The 22,519-nt window shown below is 47.3% G+C and overlaps 1 protein-coding gene across 5 annotated transcripts in view; it reads left to right on the forward strand.

Moving 5' to 3' along the window:
• pitpnm3 (PITPNM family member 3) overlaps positions 1–22,519 on the forward strand; it is a 545,233-nt gene that overhangs the window by 339,989 nt on the left and 182,725 nt on the right. For all 5 annotated transcript variants that reach the window (XM_078547946.1, XM_078547947.1, XM_078547944.1 and 2 more), the window contains one exon: positions 21,213–21,402. In XM_078547946.1, the coding sequence (XP_078404072.1) occupies positions 21,213–21,402 (190 nt within the window). The remainder of the gene's footprint in view (positions 1–21,212; positions 21,403–22,519) is intronic.

The raw sequence follows: 22,519 nt of genomic DNA on the forward strand, positions 1-22,519 counted from the left end.
ATCTTTTGCACTGATGTGCTGGGCTCATTCATCATTGAGGATGGGGATATTTGTGGAACCCATTCCTCCAGTGATTGTTCACCATGACTGGTGTGGCAGGACTGCAGAGCTTAGGTCTGATTTATTGGTTGTGGAATCACTTACCTCTGTCCATTACTTGCAGCTTATGCTGTTTGGCATGTAAGTAGTCCTGTGTTGTAGCTACACCAGGTTGACACCTCATTTTTCGGTATGCCTGGTGCTGCTCCTGGCATGTCGTCCTGCACTCCTCATTGAACCAGGGTTGATCCCCTGGCTTGATGGTAATGGTAGAGTGGGGGATATACCGGGCCATGAGGCTACAGATTGTGTTTGAGTTCAGTTCTGCTGCTGCTGATGGCCCACAGCGCCTCATGGATGCGCAGTCTTGAGTTGCTAGATCTTTGAAATCTATCCCATTTAGTTCGAAATCTATCCCATTTAGCACGGTGGTAGTGCCGCACAACACGATGGAGGGTATCCTCAATGTGGAGAAGGGACTTTGTCTCCATGAGCACTGTGCGATGGTCACTCCTACCAACACTATCATGGGCAGGTGTACCTGTGGCAGGCAGGTTGGTGAGGATGAGGTCAGGTTTTTCCCTCTTGTTGGTTCCCTCACCACCTGCCGCAGACCCAGTCTAGCAGCTGTGTCCTTCAGGACTCGGCCAGCTCGGTCTGTGGCAGTGCTATCGAGCCACTCTTGGTGATGGACATTGAAGTTCCCCACCCAGAGTACATTCTGCATTCTTGCCACACTCAGCACTTCCTCCAAGTAATATTCAACTTGGAGGAGCACTGATTTGTCAGCTGAGGGTGGGGGGTGGAGGGGTGGGTGGTAATTCAGAATCAGCAGGAGGTTTCCTTGCCATGTTTGACCTGATGCCATGAGACTTCATGTGGTCCAGAGCCGATGTTGTGGACTCCCAGGGCAATTCTATCCTGACTGGATACCACTCTGCTAGGTCTGTCCTGCCAGTGGGACAAACCCAGGGATGATGTCTGGGACATGATCTGTAGGGTATGACTCCATGAGTATGACTATGTCGGGCTGTTGCTTTGCTCTGAACAAGAGCCATACGGACTCGAAATGTTAACTCTGTTTCTCTCTCCACAGATAACACCAGGCCTGCTGAGTTTCTCCAGCATTTTCTGTTTTTACTCCCTGGAATCATGTTATCTCTTTTCAAAATCTTTTAACTGAGTTCTTTGATTATTTTATGTAATTGTCCGACTTTGTGCTTAAGGGGGGTAGGAATTGGCTCTTGTTGTGCCTATTTTCCAGGTGGAAAATGAAGGAAAAAAAGTACTCACTTCACTGGGCTATATCCTGCATCACAAGGATGTCTGAAATTTGTCTTGGATCAAGCAATTTTTCAGACCTTTCCAACTGCTGTCTAAATGTTCTTGTATATGTTAATGATGTAACTAATGCTTGCTCTATGACCACAAAAAATGGTTAACATGAAAAGTGGCTTAATTCATACTGATGCAGTAGACGTTCACACCTGGAGGTTAAAGCAAAGTTGAAATGTATTTGCATGTTAATAGCTGGATTTAAGCCCAGTTTGAGCAGAGTGAAGTGAACAGTACTCTTAACACATTCTACGCCTAACCATGGACATTTTTGCTTCTGATAAACTATCTACATTAGAAAGAAATTCTATATTTCAGCATTAACTTCCCCCAACGAGATCAAAAAAACATAACTTTAAACAGCAAAAGCAAACAGCCATTGCAGAAATAGCACAAAAAAGTAATTGGCCAGGATTTTCCTGTCGTTGGGTGGGCTCAGCAAGAGGGTCCGACCGCTGCCCGCGATTTCACGCTGGCCGGCCAATTATCGGCCAATTAACGGCCAGTCAGCATGAAACGTGCGCTACAGCGCTGAGCACTGCCGGGGTGGGGGTGGGAGGAGCGCCAGTGCAAAAGTTCACGCATGCGCACGGGTGTGTGCAGTAAAAGCTGAAGGTTTTTAAAATAAAAAATAAAGATATTAAAAGTAATGAAAACATGTCCCCTCATGTGTCCCCTGTCACATGAGCAGGGACATATTAAATATGAGTGTTAAAAGGTTTTTTTTAAATCACTGTTCAAAACCTCATCCGGCCCATGGATGTTGGACGTGCAGCTAAAAATTCTAATTAGTGAATTGATTAAGGGCCTTAACAAGCTGCTTAATTGTCTGTGGGTGCGCTGCTGACTCTCGGGTGTGCCCACCGACCAAAATATCGTGCGAGTGCGCGAGGACATCAGGTCGCTCGCCCGACATCACCGCGCATCATTTTACGCTCGTTCGGGTCGGGCGCGTGCACCATTAAGTAATGTTGTGAAGTTTGGAGGTTGCTAAATGGTTACAATGAAATGCCAAATTCGGCTGTCCTGAGGTGGGTGGTGGGGGGGGGGAGCACTGGACCTGTTCTGTTTAGTTTTTCTTTCAGTGGAGGTGGCTAACAACAAACTGCAATCAAGGATATAAGTAAAGAGAAACCTGTACCTTGATGTGGAAACAGGAGGAGCAGGAATGCTCCTGAGGGCCACAACAGGCGAGTGTAAACTGCGACCTCACCGTGCTAGGATTTACCTAGGCTGATGGTTGCTGCTGCCGAGGCAGTGGCCAAAATTGATTCCTTGGAAATGGAGAGGATGCGACAGCACTCCCTGCAGAACTCATGGAAGGTCCAATTTAGGGTAAGCCTCAGGCCACTTGGTTTGTGGCCTGTTGGTTATGTGCATGAAAGTAGGCCAGAACCAATTTCGACTTCATGGAGTCCATCTCATCGCTATGATGTGCAAACCCGGTTGGATAGTGAATTAAATATCTTAGGAATACTCCAATATACCTCCCGCATCCATCGAAATGGGACCAGCTTCCTTTAAGAGGTCCTGGTTCTTCGTTCACAGGTCAGTTATTATGAAATCTCTTTGTACTGGCTGTGTAGCTGGGGGTGTGGGTGGAAGCCCATTGCTGTTTGGTGAAACGTTTACTTGCCTGAAGTTCATGTGGAGCAGTTGTATGCCAAGAGTTGACCAAAACCTGAAGTCAGGTTTATTTGCGTGGTGTAAAATTTTCTGCTTTCAAGAAGTTATTTAAATGAGCACAAGAAAGGGCCCTGCATTTTGCCGATTTTGAGCATACATCTGGACTGATGTGCACCATATCTAGTGAGACAGACAGAGAGCAGCTGTTTTAAAGCTCAGTTCATTTGTCAGAATTACAGAGCTGAGCTCTTCCTGCAAATACTGCATCAGAGAGGAAAGCAGATTTGTGACTAGATCAAGCGAGTATTACAATACTCCTCGATGCAGCTGTGGCCACTGTTCATGCAATTTACTGTCCGTTTAAAAATAGAATATAAATCACAAAGTGAAATGGCTGCCTTTATCTCTGACCCCATTTAGCCTGGCATGTTTAATAGGCTGTCTTCAGTTTACCCTTGGACTGCTTTGCACAGTAAATTACAGAACATTACAATCACCTCCCACGAATGTTCCTTACAATCGGAAAAAGGAATTGCTTACGGGTCAAGTGGAAGTATAAGCGAATTGCTTAAGGGATCACTGCTTCTGACATTTGTCCAGTTTTGTGTCACATTACGTAGAATTCGAATGCATGGTTGATTGAAGTGTTAATGACACATGGTGTCCTTCCTGTGTCCATTGGAATTTCAGTGGATTAGAGTGGCCTGCCCATGCATTTTACATTGATGGCCAATTTGTCATCCCATTGCCCCTGTCCTTCCAATGTGCCTGTGCCAAAATAATGATTCAGGAATGGAATTCTTCAAGTCAATCAACTCTTAAAGTGAGTTCACTAGAGGGCAGACTTCTTTCATTTCAAAGCTGATAAAAACCATTAGAAAGAGGAATGGCAGTGAAATACCTGTGAAGATGTATCTGTGAATAGAAAAGTTAAGTTTTACCTATTCCATGTGTACTCCTGATTTTCTGTGTATTTCAAATGAGTGGATTGAAAATCACTGGCATTGGTCACACACATTCCAAAAATTGCACCCCCTTTCTCACCCACCTCTCCAACCAAACCCTCCAGTCGGCTCTCCATAACTCTGAGTCTGCCCTGGTTAAGATCATCAGTGATATTCTGAGACTAAAGCATAATACCCCTCCTCATCCTCCTGGAATTCCCCGTGGATGTTGGCACAGCCAACCATACCATTTTTCTTCAATGCCCCTCCTCTATAGCACAACTCTTTCTTGACTGCTACATGTCCGAACATGGTCAGCTTGCCTCCTTCAACTGCCTCTTCTGTCATTTGTATGGTCACCTCCAGCGCTCTTCAAGACTTTATTCTCGGTCTCAAGTTCTTCCACTTTGCAGCCACTTGGGGCAATATTATCCACAGGGTGGAATTTTCTAATCCGGCTGGCGGCGGGTGTGATAGGTGGGGTGCGTGGAAAATATGGTGGGATCTGTTTCACGACGGCGTGAAAGCAGGTCGTGATATTCTGCTCAGCCATGACGGTGGGCCGTGTTTCCCACCATCAGTCAGCGGGGAGCTAATTGTAACACATTAGCATATAATTAAAAGGCCATCCCGCCAGGCTCTTAGAACCCGCCATATCGTCCATCCACGTCAGTGGGAAAGCACATCGACGTGTTTCATAACAGCACACAGGCAACATGCACTTGGCGGCTTCACTATGGGGGAACTGCAGTGAGTGAGCAGCAGCTTCTCCACAGCTCACCCATTGTTTACAGGCCTCAGGGGTGCTGGGGGCAACTGATACCTGGTCCCAGAGGCGACTGAGTGGAGTGGGGTGTCTGGGGGCATGTGCTGGCCGGCCTTGGAAGTGACCATTGTCGTTGGGGGTGGTCAAGTGCTGCCCTGGTGCTGCATCCCACACAGAGGCAATTGAGGTGGGGGACAGGGTGAGTGGGGGAAGTGGCCATGCATTAGGGACACCCTGTATAAACTGACCATTCCTCTGCAACTGAGACAGATCGGGTGCAGCCACAGTGATATGATTGGGGTTGGGCTCCCAGCCTGTCCACGCACGCAAGCAACGCGGAGGCACCAAAGGGCCACCAAGCGCTCCATACCTTACCCCACCCCCACCCACCCCCTCACCCCCCCGGGTACAGACTTCAAGTCTGCTACCGCTTTATTGGACCGTGGAGCAGTTGGACTGCACACGTTGTACAATCTCCTCACCAACACTGACCATGTAGCAGTTACTGCTGGAAGTGCTCACAGCCCCTTACAATCCCAGCATCCTGGCTCGGACCAGTGTCCCCCATGTCGCAGGTTGACAGGGCAGCCATGCAGCGCACTCAGCTCTGGCCATCCGAGGGGTGACCAGCACTCTCTAGGAAGCATTAAGGGGCAGTCACACAGGGCCAGGAAAGGTGCTAAGTACAGCCATGATAACCACGTCTCTCTCTCTTTCATGCTGCAGGAGGACCATGTCAGGATCATGGATCCTGGTGACCTAGCTGTTTGCCTGATGGCCTACAGAGACCATAGAAGACGGAGGAGAGAGACTGAGGCTCCTGGCAGAGCAAAGACAGGAGCAGTAACCTCATGAAGAAGGGGCAGCAGGAGATCCCGCACACACTGCCCAGGAGTGACAGTGAGCTGTGGCTGGTCAGCGCCTAGCGACACCCGGGGTCTATAGACACTGCCTGCCATTCCTGCAGGTGACTGAGAACCAGTGTCGCCAACGACTGCACATGTCTAGGGACCTGGTGGCTCACATCTGCCACTTACTGCAGGACTTGGTGCCAAGGGGACATGGAGGGCATCCACTGCCAGTGGCTGTGAAAGTGACCATGGTGCTCAATTTCTATGCCAGTGGCTCCTTTCAGGTCTCCACAGGTGACCTCTGTGGGATTTCACAAATGCATCCATGAGGTCACAGATACATCGTCTCCATGGCAACAACTTTGTGCATTTCGCCCGGGACCGGGACAGCCAGGATACAAGGGCCATCGGATTCACCCTGATCTCGGGATTCCCACAGGTGCAGAGTGCGATTGGCTGCGCTCATGTGGCTCTCAGGTCTCCATCGCTACACACGGTGACTTCATCAACCGCAAGGGCTTCAATTCACTGAACGTGCAGCTGGTGTGCGACTGCCAGAAACCCACCCTACAGGTGTGTGCACGCTTTCCAGGGAGTGTGCACAACACCTACATCCTGAGTCACTCACAGATCCCTGCAGTCTTCCAGGATCCACAGAGGCTGCAGGGTTGGTTCCTCGGGGACAAGGGCTACCCACAGAGGCCGTGGCTGATGACACCCGTGTGACGGCCTCAGACTGCAGCAGAGCGACGCTATAATGAGGCTCATGCAGCAAATCGCAATTTGGTGGAGCAGACCATCGGGATGCTAAAGATGAGGTTCCGGTGCCTGGACCAGTCTGGTGGAGCCCTGCAATACAGTCCACAGAGGGTGTCACACATCATCGTCGTCTGCTGTGCCCTTTACAACCTGGAACTGCAATGGGGAGAGGAGCTGGCTGAGGAGGAGATGGAGGAGATGCACATCTCCTCTAATGAGGAGGATGCTGACGGGGATGAGGGTGAGGGGGGTCCTCAGTGGTGACGATGATGGGGATGAGGCCCTCACACTGGCCGGACGAGGCAAGTGCACTCGGGAGGCCCTTATGGCTGCCAGATTTGTGGAGGATGATGATGACATGCAGTGAGGTGACCCCATAGATCCTCACATCGCAGTTGTGAACATTTGACTCCAGTCTGGCTTATGGCAGCGCCAATACCCTCTGTGAGAATGCTCCTGTCATGGAGATGCAGTGGAGGCCCTAATAGTCAATCGATCGCAGGAGAATGGTGACAACATGCAGTGAGGACACTCCATAGACTGTCACACAGCCTCTGAGAATGTCTGACCCCTGTCTGGCCGAGGGCAGCTCGCTTGCGCTCCATGATCAGGGTCATATCATAGACGCAGCCATGAAACTTTAGATGCATCTGATGCTGTGTCCACCTTCAGCACCTCAACCCTTCAGGAGCTGGTGCACAGTATCACTGGTCACAGATGCTGAAGAGGTGGTGGCCAGCCCTACCTTAAAGGTGCTGAGAGCACACAGAGAGAATGAGAGAACTCTGTGGCGCCTGCCCACAACATTCTGGCAGCAATGACCAGCACTGCCGAGGTAACGTGTCCAGGGAGTGTGAGGCTGGACCATCACTGTGGTCTGAAGGCTGCACAGACACAGGGAAGAGGCCCTGGACTGAGACACCTGCCTTTATCTTGTGCAGAAAGGTTTCACATCTGAGTGACAAGAACACTGCTCATCAGAACAAGGAGCCATAGGCAGGGAGACATTCTTGGGAGTTTATTGACAATAGTGAACAATATGTACAACACCCAGACTGTGCAGCTACTTTTACCTCTCTTTCCTAACCCTGTCGCTACATCTTGGTGCTCCCCGGACATCCACAGCGGAGATGGAGGCAGCTTGCTGACTGTGACGCCCTGTCTGTGATGACTTTGGCGGGTGCCCTCTGGAGGGCCGAGACTTGGAGGGCCCCGGCCTGCTTTCGGGGTCCTGCTGTGTGGCAGTGTCACCCTCCTCGGCCTGTGAAGCTGGAGCTGCTGAGGTTAAAGGAAGAGGGGATTCGAATGGGCCGGACACTCCCAGAGTCACCTGGGCTGTTGGTCCCAGAGCGAGCACCTGCTGATCCTCCTCCCTATGGGTGCCCGCAGGGCCCTGGCTGACTCTGTGAGCGGAAGGGGTAGCTGGAGTGAGATCGAGCTGCCCAGCACCCCTCTCATGTACACACTGTTGAAGGTCAACTGTGGCATCAGCGATGGAGATGGGCCTGCGCAGCAGTGCAGGAGCGACATCCTGGACCAAGGTCTCCATGGCAGCTGCTATCCTGCCAGTGTTTACCTCGGTGTGTTGCAATGCTGGCGCTATCACCTCAGGTTGTATACGATGGACTCCTCCATCGTGCCTTGCAATCTGAGGAATGCAGCGGACATCCCTTCCTGATGTTCCCGAGCTTGACTTTGCAGCTCCAGCAACTGTGACATGACCGAGTCTAGAGGCTCATCATCTGACTCGGACTCAGCAAATTTCTGGCCTCCAGCAACCCTCCTAGTGCCGGGGACCTGGGAAGTCCCTGTCTCTGCCTGCTGTGAATCAGACAGTGCGATGTGCTCACCAGATTGTGATGCTGAGGCTACTCTAAAGCTAGGTCACACCGAGGTGTGTGTCTCTGCGCTGGTGGAGGGTGTGGGTGAGCGCTGTGATGGGACTTCAGGGAGGGTACCTTAAGATTCCTCTTCAGAGGTTTCTTCAGAACTTGTTTGGAGGCCCTGGGTCATGGACTCTGTCAGCTGTTTCCCAGATGTGCCAGCGAAAGCAAGGGGAGATAATTAGTGCATGGCAGTGGCCTGTGAAACAGGACACATCACTCACAGCATGGTTGTCTGATGGATGTTGCACTGCTGGACCCTCACTTGGTGAAACAGTGTTCACCTCACCGTCAGCACAGGACCGGTCCCGGTCATCGCCGGCCAGCTGGATGGCTCTGTTTTCAAATTCTGTCAGAACTTTGAATTCTGGCCTCCCTCCACCGGTCTGTGACCTTTCCCTCCTGTTGTGAGTCAGTTTGTCCTGCATGGATAGAGATGGGAAGAGTGTAACAGGACTCTTGCTGGGCCAGATGGTAAGTATACCTGGCCTGTGCAGGTGGTGAGTGGTCCCATGGACGGGCTGAGGACAATGACGGTGAGTGTGAGAGAGTGAATGGTGATGTCCCTTGAACTGGCAGTGAGTGAGGGCCCTGTGGGTATGTGATGGGTTTGTGAGTGTGTGAGTTGGGTGTGATGAAAAGAGTGACTTACCCTGGCGGAACCTTGGAGATCATTCATCCTTTTGTGGCACTGGGTGGCTGTCCTCCTCTGAAGGGCTTTTGCATTGACCACCGCTGCCACTGCCTCTCAAGCCGGGTTGGTGACATTTCTACCCACCCTGCGGCCAGAGCGGGGGTAGAGCACATCCCAGTGGCCTCCACAGCATCCAGCAGTCGCTCGAGGGACCCGTCGTTGAAGCGGGAGGGGGCTGCAGTATTTTTGCCTTTGCTGGCCGTGTCTCCCGGACAGCGGTGGTGAGCTGGTGGTGATGAGCACTTTGCTGGCGGCTGCTTTTTAAAGATGGCGGCTGGCGTGATGCAACAGTGGGGCGATGGCAAGTGGGCGAATGAGAGCCTGCCCGACATGGAAATGGCGTGTTTCCTGGGAAAGCATAAATAATGAGGTGGGCTCGGGAAGATACGGCGTGAATACCCACCATTTTCACTGGCGGGTAGGACTCTATTTTACCCGCCCGCTACCGCACTTAGTGCAATCCTGGGAAAATTCCACCCACAGATACGAGGGCAGATTTCACATGAGGGCTTCATAATCTCAACCATCCTTCTCTGCATCCACCACTGACTCCGGTACTATTGCTGCGATGTCTGCCGGGCGTTTGGTCTGGATAAGAGCTCTTTGTGCTCTTCCCCCAGGGGCTCCACAAAAGCTGCAGTGAGATCTCTCTCTGAGGCAAAATCCACTTTGAGCCTTAGTATTTTTGTGAATTGCAGAGATAAAAGTTAACTGCTGCAATAAATCAGCAGTGCTGTTCTCTTCCTAGTTAAACGAGATTCATAGATTATCTAAATCACCCATTTTAGGGCAATGATTTATTATTCTGCTCTCTGAAGAGCTAGAATATAAGAAGGCTTGTATCATTTCCATTGCGCACTTTGCAAGAATGCAGGTTTTTAAACAGCATTACACGATCAGATAAATTTAGTATAAAGTCACATTAAGTTTGATGAGCAATGAAAAGTGATCTTGTGAGTAGCCCTGATCATTGAGTGTGAGAGTAACATATAATTAGAGTCTAAGGATCATAATATTCGAGGATCAAAACCACTGGGCAGAATCATCCCAGATTTGCACTAAGTGCGGTAGTGCGTGGGAAAAATGACATTTTACCCGCCGGCAGCAATGGCGGCTTCTCACATCGTATCGCCCCAATCCCGCCGTGTTAATTATGCATTCCCGGGAAACATGCCGTTTGGATGGTGGGCGGGCTCTGGTTCACCCGCCACGCCATCACCTCGCTGTTTCATCACGCTGGGCGCCACATTTAAAGTGCAACCGCACACGCACCTCTCAGCGCTTCCAGCCCAGGACGGCTGCAAAGAAAACATGGCCCCGAAAAGCAAGAAGACTGCAGCTCCCCCTCAGGCCCCTTTAGGATGCCATGGAGGCTCGCCGTGAGGTTCTCTATCCACACTCTGGCCGCAGGGACAGCAGCATTACCACTTCGGCTTGCTAGGCGATGGCAGTGGTGGTCAGTGCCAATGCTGCACAGAAAAGGTTGGCCATCCAGTGCAGATAGAGGATGAATGATCTCATCCTTGCAGCCAGGGTAAGGCAACCATCTCATCACTCTAAACTCACACACTCACAAGCCCATCACACATTCACTGGCATCTCACTCACTGCCAGCTCAAGTGATATCACCACTCACTCTCTCACACACCCTCACATCACCATCTGGCCTCATCTCCTCTGGAGACTGCCTCCTCAGCCCTCACTATCTTGAGGCCACTTTCACAGATCAACTTGTGCCCCCCACACACACCCTGGGATAACTCCCTTCCCCAATACAGCCCTCATTCTGCAGTCTCTTCCCTTGTCTGAGGCCACTTCTTCCCCATCTCCAAACAAGCCCTAGCCCTGCAGCAATTGAAAAGCCAGCCCCGCCTTATGGCTGGTCTGGTAGGTAGAGACCTGCCCATGAGCCCTCTAAAAGTGACGTGGCGCTGTCGGCGAAGCCTGGCGCTGATGACTGCAAGTGCTGCCCGAAGCGAGGTAGGCAAACAAACCTGCAAGTCCCAAGTGAAGCACAGCTCGCCAGGTGCATGTCGCTTACGTAGTTGTGAAACACATCGGCATGGGATCATCCAGTGTGAGGCAGTGATTCCGGCGGGCTGGCCTTATAATGATATGCAGATGACCCATATTGGTCTTCTCCAGAGGTCCCCAGCCTCACAGATGCCAGTCTTCAGTCAATTCAGTTCCCTCAATGTGATATCAAGAAATGGCTGAAGGCACTGGACACTACAAAGACAATGGGTCCTGACAATATTCCAGCAATAGTACTGAAACCCTGTGCTCCAGAACTTGCCGTGTCCCTAGTCAAGCTGTCCCAGTACAGCTACAACACTGGCATCTACCCGGCATTGTGGAAAATTGCCCAGGTGTGTCCTGTACACGAAAAGCAGGACAAATCCAACCCAGCCAAATACCACCTCATCAGTCTGCTCTTGATCATCAGTAAAGTGATGGAAGGGGTCGTCAACAGTGCTATCAAGTGGCACTTGCTTAGCAATAACCTGCTTACAGACGCTCAGTTTATGTTCTGCCAGGGTCATTCAGCTCCTGACCTCATTACGGCCTTGGTTCAAACATGGACAAAAGAGCTGAACTCCCTGAGGTGAGGTGAGAGTGACTGCCCTTGACACCAAGGCAGCATTTGACCAAGTGTGGCATCAAGGAGCCCTAGCAAAACTGGAGTCAATGGGAATCAGGGGGAAAACTCTCTGCTGGTTGGAGTCATACCTAGCACAAAGGAAAATGGTTGTGATTGTTGGAGGTCAGTCATCTCAGCTCCAGGACATCACTGCAGGAGTTCCTCAGGTTCCAGGTTCAACCATCTTCAGCTGCTTCATCAATGACCTTCCTTCTATCAGAAGTGGGGGTTGTTTGCTGATGATCGCACAATGTTCAACACTATTCATGACTCCTCAGGCACTTCTTAAAAATTCGTTCGTGGAATCGGGGCTTTGCTGGCTAGGCCAGTATTTATTGCCCATCTCCAATTGCCCTTGAGAACTGAATGGCTTGCTAGGCCATTTCAGAGGTCATTTAAGAGTCAACCACATTGCTGTAGGTCTGGAGTCACATGTAAGGTAAGGACAGCAGATTTCCTTCCCTAAGGAATATTAGTGAACCAGATGAGTTTTTAAACAACAATCGACAATGGTTTCATGGTCGTCATTAGATTTTTAATTTCAGACTTTTTTTTATTGAATTCAGATTCCACCACCTGCCATGGTGGGATTCAAACCCAGGACCCCAGAGCATTACCCTGGGTCTCTGGATTACTAGTCCAGTGACAATACCACCATGCCACCACCTGCAGAAACTCACCAAGACTCCTTAGACAGCACCTTCCAAACCCATGACTATGTTACCATCTAGAAGGACAAGGGCAGCAGATAGATGGGAACACCACTCCCTGGAAGTTCCCCTCCAAGCCATTCACCATCCTGACTTGGAAATATATCTCCGTTCCTTCACTGTCACTGGGTCAAAATCCTGGAACTCCCTCCCTAACAGCACAATGGGTGTACCTACACCACATGGACTGCAGCGGTTCAAGGGGGCAGCTCACCACCACCTTCTCAAGGGCAATTAGGGATGGGCAATAAATGCTGGCCCAGCCAGTGACGCTCACACCCTATAAATGAATTTTTAACAAAAGGTGTCTTACAATAAGGTTCCCGATGGTGAGAAATGTGGCCTCAACAACATCGTGAAACCGATTTTTGGCCTTCAAGCCACATTGTCCGCTCACACCGCTGAACACGTCCGATGCCAGCAGGCATGGAAAATTCCCCCCACTATGTTCGACCCCTTGGAAAATTTTGCAGGTGATTTTAATTCTTGAGGGCAAGGCTATCCCACCCAAGCCGGTTCAGGTCCTTCCTAATACATGCATATCATCCTGATGTTGCCTTGGGGACCGGATACAATTTTGATTAGACAGCCTGAACAGGAAGTGGAAATGAGTTTCCAACAGACCAACCCAGCAGGGAAGCAAATGGGGAACATGAAAAAGTCACGAAAGGTCTTTTGTTCCCTTTTCTTGTAAGATGAAGAGGAGTAGGAGTGCTCCTTCAGCTCTCACAAGGAAAGCTTGGACCTCCCCGCTCTTAGTCTTACCCTCCATCCTCCTAATTACAGGTTCACCACTGGGCACCCCACTAATTACCTGCTGAATTCTGGGCTGCACAATTTCTGCTGCTTCCCAAGGATGGAAAGGAAGTTGGATGGTGGGATTTAAATAAGGCCTGGTTGTTAAAACCGGCTGGATCTTAATCTGCCGCTGGCAGATGGGAAATAAACTCCCCAGTCTGGAATTTGAAATCCAGACTTTCATGTCTCGGGCCTCAATCCCATCTTCCTCCCTGGCTGCTCACATGGACTCTATCTGTAAGTGCCAATCGTCACATCTGTTCCATGAGATGACCGCTTACTGTCACTACTGAAACATTGCCCGCCCACATCCCTAATTTGCTCCCGTCACTGATGGACTCCTTACTTACACCCTGAGCATCTCAAGATTTCATCTTTTCCATGGCTTCCCTAACAACCTGCAGCAACACAGCCAATTGTCTATAGGTGCCTCATTGAGGGAAAACATGCACTAAACAGTAATGGAAGAGTTTGGTGAAGAATGAAAGCAGAGACAAGGGTTTGAGGAGTTTTTGAAAGTAAAGAGAGGGATAGCAAGACAGAGATTTAGGGAGGGAGTTCTAGCTAGTAGGGTGAGACAACTGGAGTCTCTACCACCAAGAATTGAGCAAATGGAAAGTGAGATCCATAGGATAGATAGAGTGTAGAATATAGTGCTGTTGGAAGGTAGAATTGAGGCATAGGGCTGGTGGGATATGTAGAATTAGGGAGGGGTGAGACTATAAAGAGATTGTAACTGAGGATGATGACTTTGAATTCATCATGAAATTTATTCCTCACCAGCCTGTCTAACTTCCTTCACACAAGTGCCAACCCATTCAGAATTCTGAGCTCTCTATCTTATCCCAGACAAAATCCAATGTGCCTACCACCACCCAATTGTTTTTACTGTCCATCAAATTCTTCAGTGCACAGCCTTCAAAAAAACTTAATCTTAGTTTTCAAATCCTTCCCTGCCCTCAATTGACCCTCTCTCAGTAGTTTCCTTCAGCTTTACATCCTTGTTTATACCTTTCAGACATGTGATTCTTTTACACTGTATTTCTTTCCTTTTCCTGTACCATTGTGTTATGGACTTGATTTTCCAGACAGGTTTCTCATGAGAAAGTAAACTTTACTTAGAGGGCTTCAGCAGCAGTTACATACTTCCATCAAGAACCACAACTAGATACAAACTCCACCCCTAAGGCTCCCATGCTTCAGGCTGATTCGTTCACACTGTCATGTGATACTACACAGTACAATAAGTCTTAAAGTTACAGTCACTACATTTCTTAAAGTTAGAGTTACTACATTCCTCCCCCTTTATTTTTTTACAATTTGTATTTACAAGAATAGCTACATTCAGGACATTACAAATATATACACGGGTTATGAAATTATAAGTTCAGTCTCTCAGGTGGTTTCCTGATCTGGGTGGAATGTCATCGCTCTACGACTTTAGAATCTCTTATTGAATCTCCATTTTCTGGAACTGCAGCAACATCAGGTATCTCCTTAGGCCTAGGAAGTTCAGTGTTATCCACTCCAACAGAGACATCTGGTATGTCTATCCTTGGTTGATCAATCACAACAGGGACCATGAGTTCTACAATGGTTACAGCTGGAACATCAGTTTGTTGGAGTTTCTCCCTTCTTCTCAAATGATCCATGTGTTTTTGGGTGATTCAGCCCTTCACTTCAACATGGTACGACAATGGTCCGGTCACAGAAACTATGACACCAGGTAACCAACTCGATCCACCACCGAAGTTTCATACAATTACTGTTTCACCAACAGTAAATTTTCGCTCTCAACTATGTAAATCATGAGTCAATTTTTGATTCCCTTGACTGTTCTCTACCTTCTCCTCCCAACTGGGAAGTAACAGGCTCAATTTTGTACAAAGGCGGGGCTTCATAAGTAATTCTGAAGTTGTTGAACCTGTAGTAGTGTTGTGGGGGGGGGGGATCGTCCATTGTCTTTTCTGACCCATCTTCTATATTGTCATCTTCTCTCTACCACAGAGTTTAGTCTCGTCCTTCATTTTGACTTCACAGTCGGCCAGACTTCTCTCAGGTGAAATCTCAACTTGGTTCAGCTCAGGGGTTGGGCTACCCATGGCTTCAACACCCACCTGCATTTTGGAAAGTTCCAGAACTTTTCGTTCTAATTTCTTTTTTGTTTTACTCAACTAATTCTTCAGCTCTTCTGTCTCCTTCTTGTATCTTTTGCCTTCCCCCTGGAACCTCGAACATTGCTGCATCTTCTCTGCCAACTGGTTCTTCAGTTTGTTTAGAATGATGTTAAATTCATTCTGCTTCCCTTCGTAATTTTCCGGAGGTACAATTGTTGACCTGAGGGATCCTTGTCGTGTGTGAAGGTCTTTCAACAGGTTTTCCTTTTCTTTGCCAAGCTCACTCATTTCATCTTGAATTCTGTCATTCAGCAGTGTCTCCTTGAATTTCTTCTGCTGTTCTCCCATGCTGCTAAGACAGTCTTCATTTCCTCAGGCTGCTGAATGGCTACACATTCCTTTCACATCCTGTTAAGGTCCTTTGACTCTCCAGGCTCATTCTGAAGTACTTTGCCTTGTTCCTTTTCCAACTCAGGAACCCTTCCGGCTTCCTTTTGAAATCTCACTGGCCGATCAAGGTTATTTTCCCTCAACTAATTATGACCTTGAAGGCTTGGTCCTTCACCTTCCACTACAATCACAGGGAGCTGTGCTGTATGGTGCTTGTAATAAACAGGTAGGGAGGTAACACCTTTCACTTGTATGGCTTCACCAGTGTACGTTTTCAATTTGGCTGAAGTCTTCTCCGTATTCAATTGTTGAATCCCATTGTTTAAATATTTAAAGGTGTCCTCCCCCACTATAATGGTTGATGCACCGGTCTCCACTTCTATAATCAGAGGTTTTCCATTGACCTGCAGAGTAACAGTGATTGGCTCTGTTTTCCCTACTTTCACATTAAATAGACATCAGAGTTAGTGGTTCCTGGTTCTTCATGTTATGAACCTCAATCAGTTTAGTTTGCTGTCTGGGAGTCTGACTCAATCTTGCTTTACATTACTTCAGTATGTGCCCTCTTTTATTACAATAATGGCACTCCGCCTCTTTAAAACAGCAAGTTTCAGGAATACGGTTACTTCCACATTGGTAACCTGCTGAGCTGTCTCCTGCATATTTGTAAAATTTATGGGTAGCAGGGACTGTCTCCTGCTTTGCGGCTGACCCTCTGGTTTTCGCGCCACGCCTGGTGGTCAGTTCCCACCCCAACTGGAAAACAACGCCATTTTGTACACCCTGTAAGGCCTGTGGATCCCACTCAGCACTTTCCATCACAAGCACTATTTCCACTGCTCTTTTAAAATCAATATTTACTTCAGCTAATTACCGTCATTAAAGGACATCATCATGCACAACTCAGACCAAACGATCCCCTAACACATCAAATAGGGTCTCCCTGAAGTCACAATGTTCAGTTAGCTGTTTCAACTTTGCTGCGTATGTTGCTATGGTCACCCCCGGGGCTCTTACTCTCGAATTCAGTTTGAACATCTGCATGATTACGGAGGGTTTGGGTTGAAAAATGACCCTTTACAAGGTCTATCAATTCACTGAAGATCTTCAAATCAGGAGCTTTCAGGGCCATCAAACTATAGATTAAATTATAAATTTTACTCCCACAGGCGCTTAGGAGAATTGCTTGTCTTTTTTTCCTCCACCGTTATTTTCTTTGCTTGGAAAAAGAAACCGAGGTGTTCTATATATTGACTCCAATCCTCTGTGGATGAGTCGGAGGAGTCAATCCTGCCAAAAAGTGGCAGATACCTGATGAGTATATTTTCCCTTTCTTCAGTTTAAAAGAAGATGCTCACATTGACTGGGAGAGGGGCAGTGCAGGAACTGGTTTATCTTCATCGCCAGTTGTTATAGACTTGATTTTCCAGACAGGTTTCTCATAAGAAACAGTGAACTTTATTTACAGGGCTTCAGCAGCAGTAACATGCTTCCATCAAGATCCACAACTAAACAGAAACTCCACCCCTAAGGTTTCCTTTGCTTTGGGCTGATTCATTCACACTGTCATGTGATACTACACAGTACAAGTCTTAAAGCTACAGTTACTACACATTTACCAATGCAGGCTCTTCAGCAGAACTATGCTGTTGCATTCTGCAATTTTCTTCTTGAGACTCTTGGCCTTTCTACATCTCTCCCCATCTTCAAAAGCCTCCTCATAATGTACCTCTTCGTCAGTATTGAGCAATTTCACAATGAGGCCTGAAATAGGCATCAAGACCTCGATTTGCATTGGCACTAGACCTGATGCCAGTTTTAGGTGTGCACTCTGGTTGCCTGTGTAGCAACCCAATTCAATATGTTAGGCAACATGGCCCATATTTTGTTCCCACAAAATGGGTGCAGTAGAATTCAATCCCAAGGCTATTGTCTTCCAGTTGAATCTTTTCAAATTAATGAAAGACATTTTCCTTAGCTTATTTCTATCTGAATAGAATAGTGTAAAATTGTAACAGTCACTCCCAGCACTGGACAATCCCCTTTTATTTAGCTCAGGTAATATGCCATCTGTTAAGTGTGCAACTGTAGTCAGTATAGATAACCACATGGGGGAGGAAGGAATGAGAGGATTTGCTGATAGTTTTCGATGAAATAGGGGGAGGAGGCTGTTGTGGGGCATAATTATTGGCATAGACCAGGCCAGGAACCTGATTCAGTGCCTAACACTCGGGGCAGGTTTTTCTGGTTGGCGGGCGGGGGCGGGGCCCCACTCGACAATGTGTAAAATGACGGGGAGATACGTTGGGCGTGTGTCCCGACGTCACCCCGCGTCATTTAGATTTTCAGCTCAGCGGGCGAGAATCGGCTGTGCACCCGCTGACCTGTCAACAGCCTGTTAAGGCCATTAAAAAACTCATTAACCTGATTGATGGACCTGCCCGTCCAACGTTAGGGTTTCCGGGCAGGCCGGGAGCCCAGGCGGGCCTCAGAAAAACCATGAAACCTCATCCACGGGCGGGGTGAAGTTTCATGAGGGTATTTAAATTTTTATTAAATGTTTAAATAGAAGTTAAGGACATGTCCCAACTCATGTGACAGTGTCACATGAGGGGACTTGGCAGGGAACTTTTTAAATCACCTTTATTGAAAGTTTTAAATCGGCAGCACTTTTCCTCAGGGAGATCTGTGCACTCTTCGCACACATGTGTGAAAGAGCTCAGTCCTGGCTGAGGGAATTCCCCCGCACCCCACCGCCCGCACGGGGAGCGCATAGCGCTTCCTGGTGGACGTCACGCTGGGCAGGCCTTAATTGGCCCTCCCACGTAAAATGGCGGCGTGCCCCCGACTGGGGGCACCGATCGGGAGCCCGCCTACACCCGCTCCCACACTTCCTGCCCCCGACAGGGGGAAAATGTTGCCCTCGATGTATGAAAATCCTGTTATAAATCATACAATGAGACAGCACAGAAGGAGGCCATTTGGGCTATCTTGCCTGTTCCCATATCCCTGCAAATTTTTGCCCTTCATGTATTTATCCATTTTCATTTAATGAAACAATAAACATTAGATTCAGGACCTGTCACAGAGTGAAGAAAAACATAGATGGTGCTTGTCAGGGGAATGGATGATGCAATATAATGTGAATGAATTAAGAGCAGAATAAGATCAAACTTTACCAGGTTCAATACTCTCTGTTCAGCAACATAACAAACATGATAAATATAAAAATGTGAATACTTTAGAGATGCCCTTTCACTAGGAAGTTGCAATTCATCTATCACATTATGCCAAATTGTTTTTCTCATGCTGAAAAATTGATGTGATTTCAAAAGCATAGCAATATTCAAAATCACACAATATAGCTTCAAAAATGAGCCTTGGGGAACAAGACTGACAAAGTAGGAAAAATAATTGTCTTTAAACTGGCAATTTATTGCCTGGACCTGTGAAGAACATGGTATTGCTTACAAAAAGTGATTTGTGTAAATCAGGCCTAATTTCAACTGAAGCAGAATTAAAAAAAAAAATATCCATTCCTTCAGTGGCCAACTTATCATATTCCCACCAAGTTTATATATTCAACATCAAAACACTGCTGATGTGTCTGCGCTCAGGAGAGTGATGCGACAGCAAGATGTTCTAAAAATAGAACTGTTACAAAACTGATCAACATTAACAGTAACAGATCATTTTTACAACAATGTGAAAAAGCTGGAAGTTTCTCATCACATTTGTAATATTTCTTCACAGATCGGTAACAAAGAATGAACAGTATTTAAAAATTTCCCAAAAATGTTAAGTCCAATTATATTGAGCCAGCAGCACAGAGAAATAGGTTTGCTTTCTTTACTAGGTGTGTATCAGTGCTAAAGTAATTGTGGAATGGTTCTGGTTAATGGGTATTGATCCCAAACTGCGCAGGGGATAATCCTTATGTTCTGGGTCATTTATGTTTTTATTACGTGTGCCTCAAGAGCTGGGAGTCATTGCTTAATGAGTAAAAGCAAAAGAATGCTTTTACTCACAGTCATTAAGGCTTGGTGGCCAAAAATGACTGTCAGTCAACCAAATGTTCAGTGCTGGATGGCCAACATTTATGGTCTGACTTTGTGCACAGTTATGTTTCTGATTGTAGAATTTAATGGCTTGATCTTTGATATGGCCAAAAATAGGCAAACCTTGGATTTAATGAAAAAATGTGAAGAGACTTGTGGAAGTTAGCTGTGTAATGACACTATCAAACAGAAGAGCCCAGAAATTCAGGATAGACCAGTTTTTAGACACACAGTGGATGTAGGAGGTTTGGGCCTCATTGTAACAGAGCTGGTGAGGCGCTATAGTCAGCAGATAAAGAAAGGAAGAAAAAAAGACTTACACTCATATAGCCCTTTTCATGACCTACGTCTCATCATGCTTTACAGCCAATGATGTACTTTTGAAGTGTTGTCATGTAGGAAAAGCAGCAACCAAGCTGTGTGCAGCAAACTCTTGCAAACAGCAATGTGATAATGACCAGGTAATCTGTTATTTTGTGATATTGATTGAGGGATAAATATTGGCCAGAACACTGAGGATAGCTGCCCTGTCTCATCTTTGAAATATTGCCATGGGATTGTTGATATCTGCCTGAGCAGGTAGATGGGGCCTTATTTTAACGCCTCACCCGAAAGGTGCCACCCTCTGACAGTGCAGTACTCCTTACACTGGAGTGTCAGCCTTGATTTTTGTGCTCAGGCCCTGGAGAGAAACTGGTGAGAAATCAGACCCACGCTAGCGCTCCAGTGGTGCTCAGGTAAGTGTTCAGAGAGTAGGTTCAGGGATGTGGGGAGATGATGAGCTAATCTTTGCAGACCAAAAATGGCTGTTTGTCCACCAAGAGTTCAGTTTTGGACAATCAACCTAGCTGACTCACTGCACCCTATTCTACTATTCTGCTTTTGTAATGAACTGTGGGCATTGCCCTATAACACATACAATTTTCTATTGATTCATAAGACTGAACTGTCCAATCAGATAGATCTTCATTTGGTAGCACATCAATGGGCGGTGCTTTTTAGAAATTACACAAACTCTACTACCTACCCTGTTCTATAATGATGCAAATCATTGCATAAATGTGCACTCCTTTCTCATTGCCATCAACATCTTTTGGACCAACGAGTGCAGAGAGGGATGAATGCTTTCTGTAACACACTGATGTTGTCTAAGGATGAACAAATCAAATGGCTGGGACTGTGCCAGCAAACTGGTTTGGAAACTTCAGCAGAAACCCGGTTCAGCTGCAGCGATATGGCTGTAATTTGTAAAGGTTTTTCATCCCTTCCCATGATGTGAATTTGAAAAGATTAGGAGGCAAGAGATTTAGAAAAAAAGTCCCATTGATCAGCAGTTGTTTTGCTTGTGGACCTTTATCCTGGAATAAAACAGTTCAAATTTGGCCGGGAGACAGATTCAAAATGGGGCATTATTTATTTGTTAAATAATGTAGGAAATGCAGTTGTAGAAATGTCAGCAGAGATACAGTGACTGATGCAGATAGATACCTACCTTGAGTTACTTTTTTTAACCAGATAATCTGAGATGGAATGTGAAGGACAGGCTTATTTTTTTTTTTCCATTCAGCTTTTTGAACTTCAATTTCCCTTTTCCTCACCAGCTTAAATCCGTACAGCTATGACGATGGCTGTCTGAGCAGCAGCGAGGATCACATTCCACTGGCTGCCCTGCCCCTGCTCGCAATCTCTTCCCCTCAATATCAGGAGGCAGTCACAATGGTGATTAGCAGAGCGAATCAGATTTACAACGAGTTCCTGAAGTCTGAGGATGGGATTGGATTCAATGGCCAGGTTAGTATTAGAAATCAATGGATAATTGTTCAAACTTCACCATAACTGACATGAATGAATCACACTTAGTGTCCCTTCTTGTATCTAGCTGCACAATGTAAACCTTTTCTCAGGTCAAGATACAAGGCAGAGGACATGCCACATTACAGATTACACAGGACTTGCCGATATACATACTTAGGGCCTTATTCAATTATATTCTGTAGGATTTATTTGCTGTTGACATCCCAGTGAGTCTGAATGTTCAGAGAGGTAGAGAATTATCGTCAGCCAATAGAATAGGAAGGCGTTGCAGCTTAAGTGAATCATAGGCTATCGGCACCTGTCCATCCAGCAGTCAACAGTGTACTTCCCAGCTGTGATCAGATGACATTCCCAGCATTATTCTTTCATTAGGATACAAAAGAACATTCCAATGTTACTTCACGTAGAGGATGGTGAATGCATGGAATGGGCTATTCAGATGTACATTGAAGGCAAATGGTATAGGAAAGGAGAAATTAGTCAATATTCAAAGAAATGTATGATGAGAGGACCTGGAAAAATTTATTAATTTTGCTTCCGATTTCCACCACTCCATCATTTTCACATGGTCTATCTCTGACACTTCCCTTCCCTTCCTTGACCTCTCTGTCTCAATTTCTGGTGATAGACTGTCAACCAATATTCATTACAAGCCTACGGACTCCCACAGCTACCTCGACTACAGCTCCTCACACCCCGCTTCCTGTAAGGACTCCATCCCATTCTCTCAGTTCCTTCGCCTCCGTCGCATCTGTTCTGATGACGCTACCTTCAAAAACAGTTCCTCTGACATGTCGTCCTTCTTCCTTAACCGAGGTTTTCCACCCATGGTGGTTGACAGGGCCCTCAACCGTGTCTGGCCCATCTCCCGCGCATCCGCCCTCACGCCTTCTCCTCCCTCCCAGAGCCACGATAGGATCCCCCTTGTCCTCACTTATCACCCCACCAGCCTCTGCATTCAAAGGATCATCCTCCGCCATTTCCGCCAACTCCAGCATGATGCCACCATCAAACACATCTTCCCTTCACCCCCCCTGTCGGCATTCCATCGGGATCGTTCCCTCCGGGACACCCTGGTCCACTCCTCCATCAC

Source organism: Cetorhinus maximus, chromosome 9 (assembly GCF_964194155.1).
Source record: "Cetorhinus maximus chromosome 9, sCetMax3.hap1.1, whole genome shotgun sequence".
NCBI lineage: Eukaryota > Metazoa > Chordata > Chondrichthyes > Lamniformes > Cetorhinidae > Cetorhinus > Cetorhinus maximus.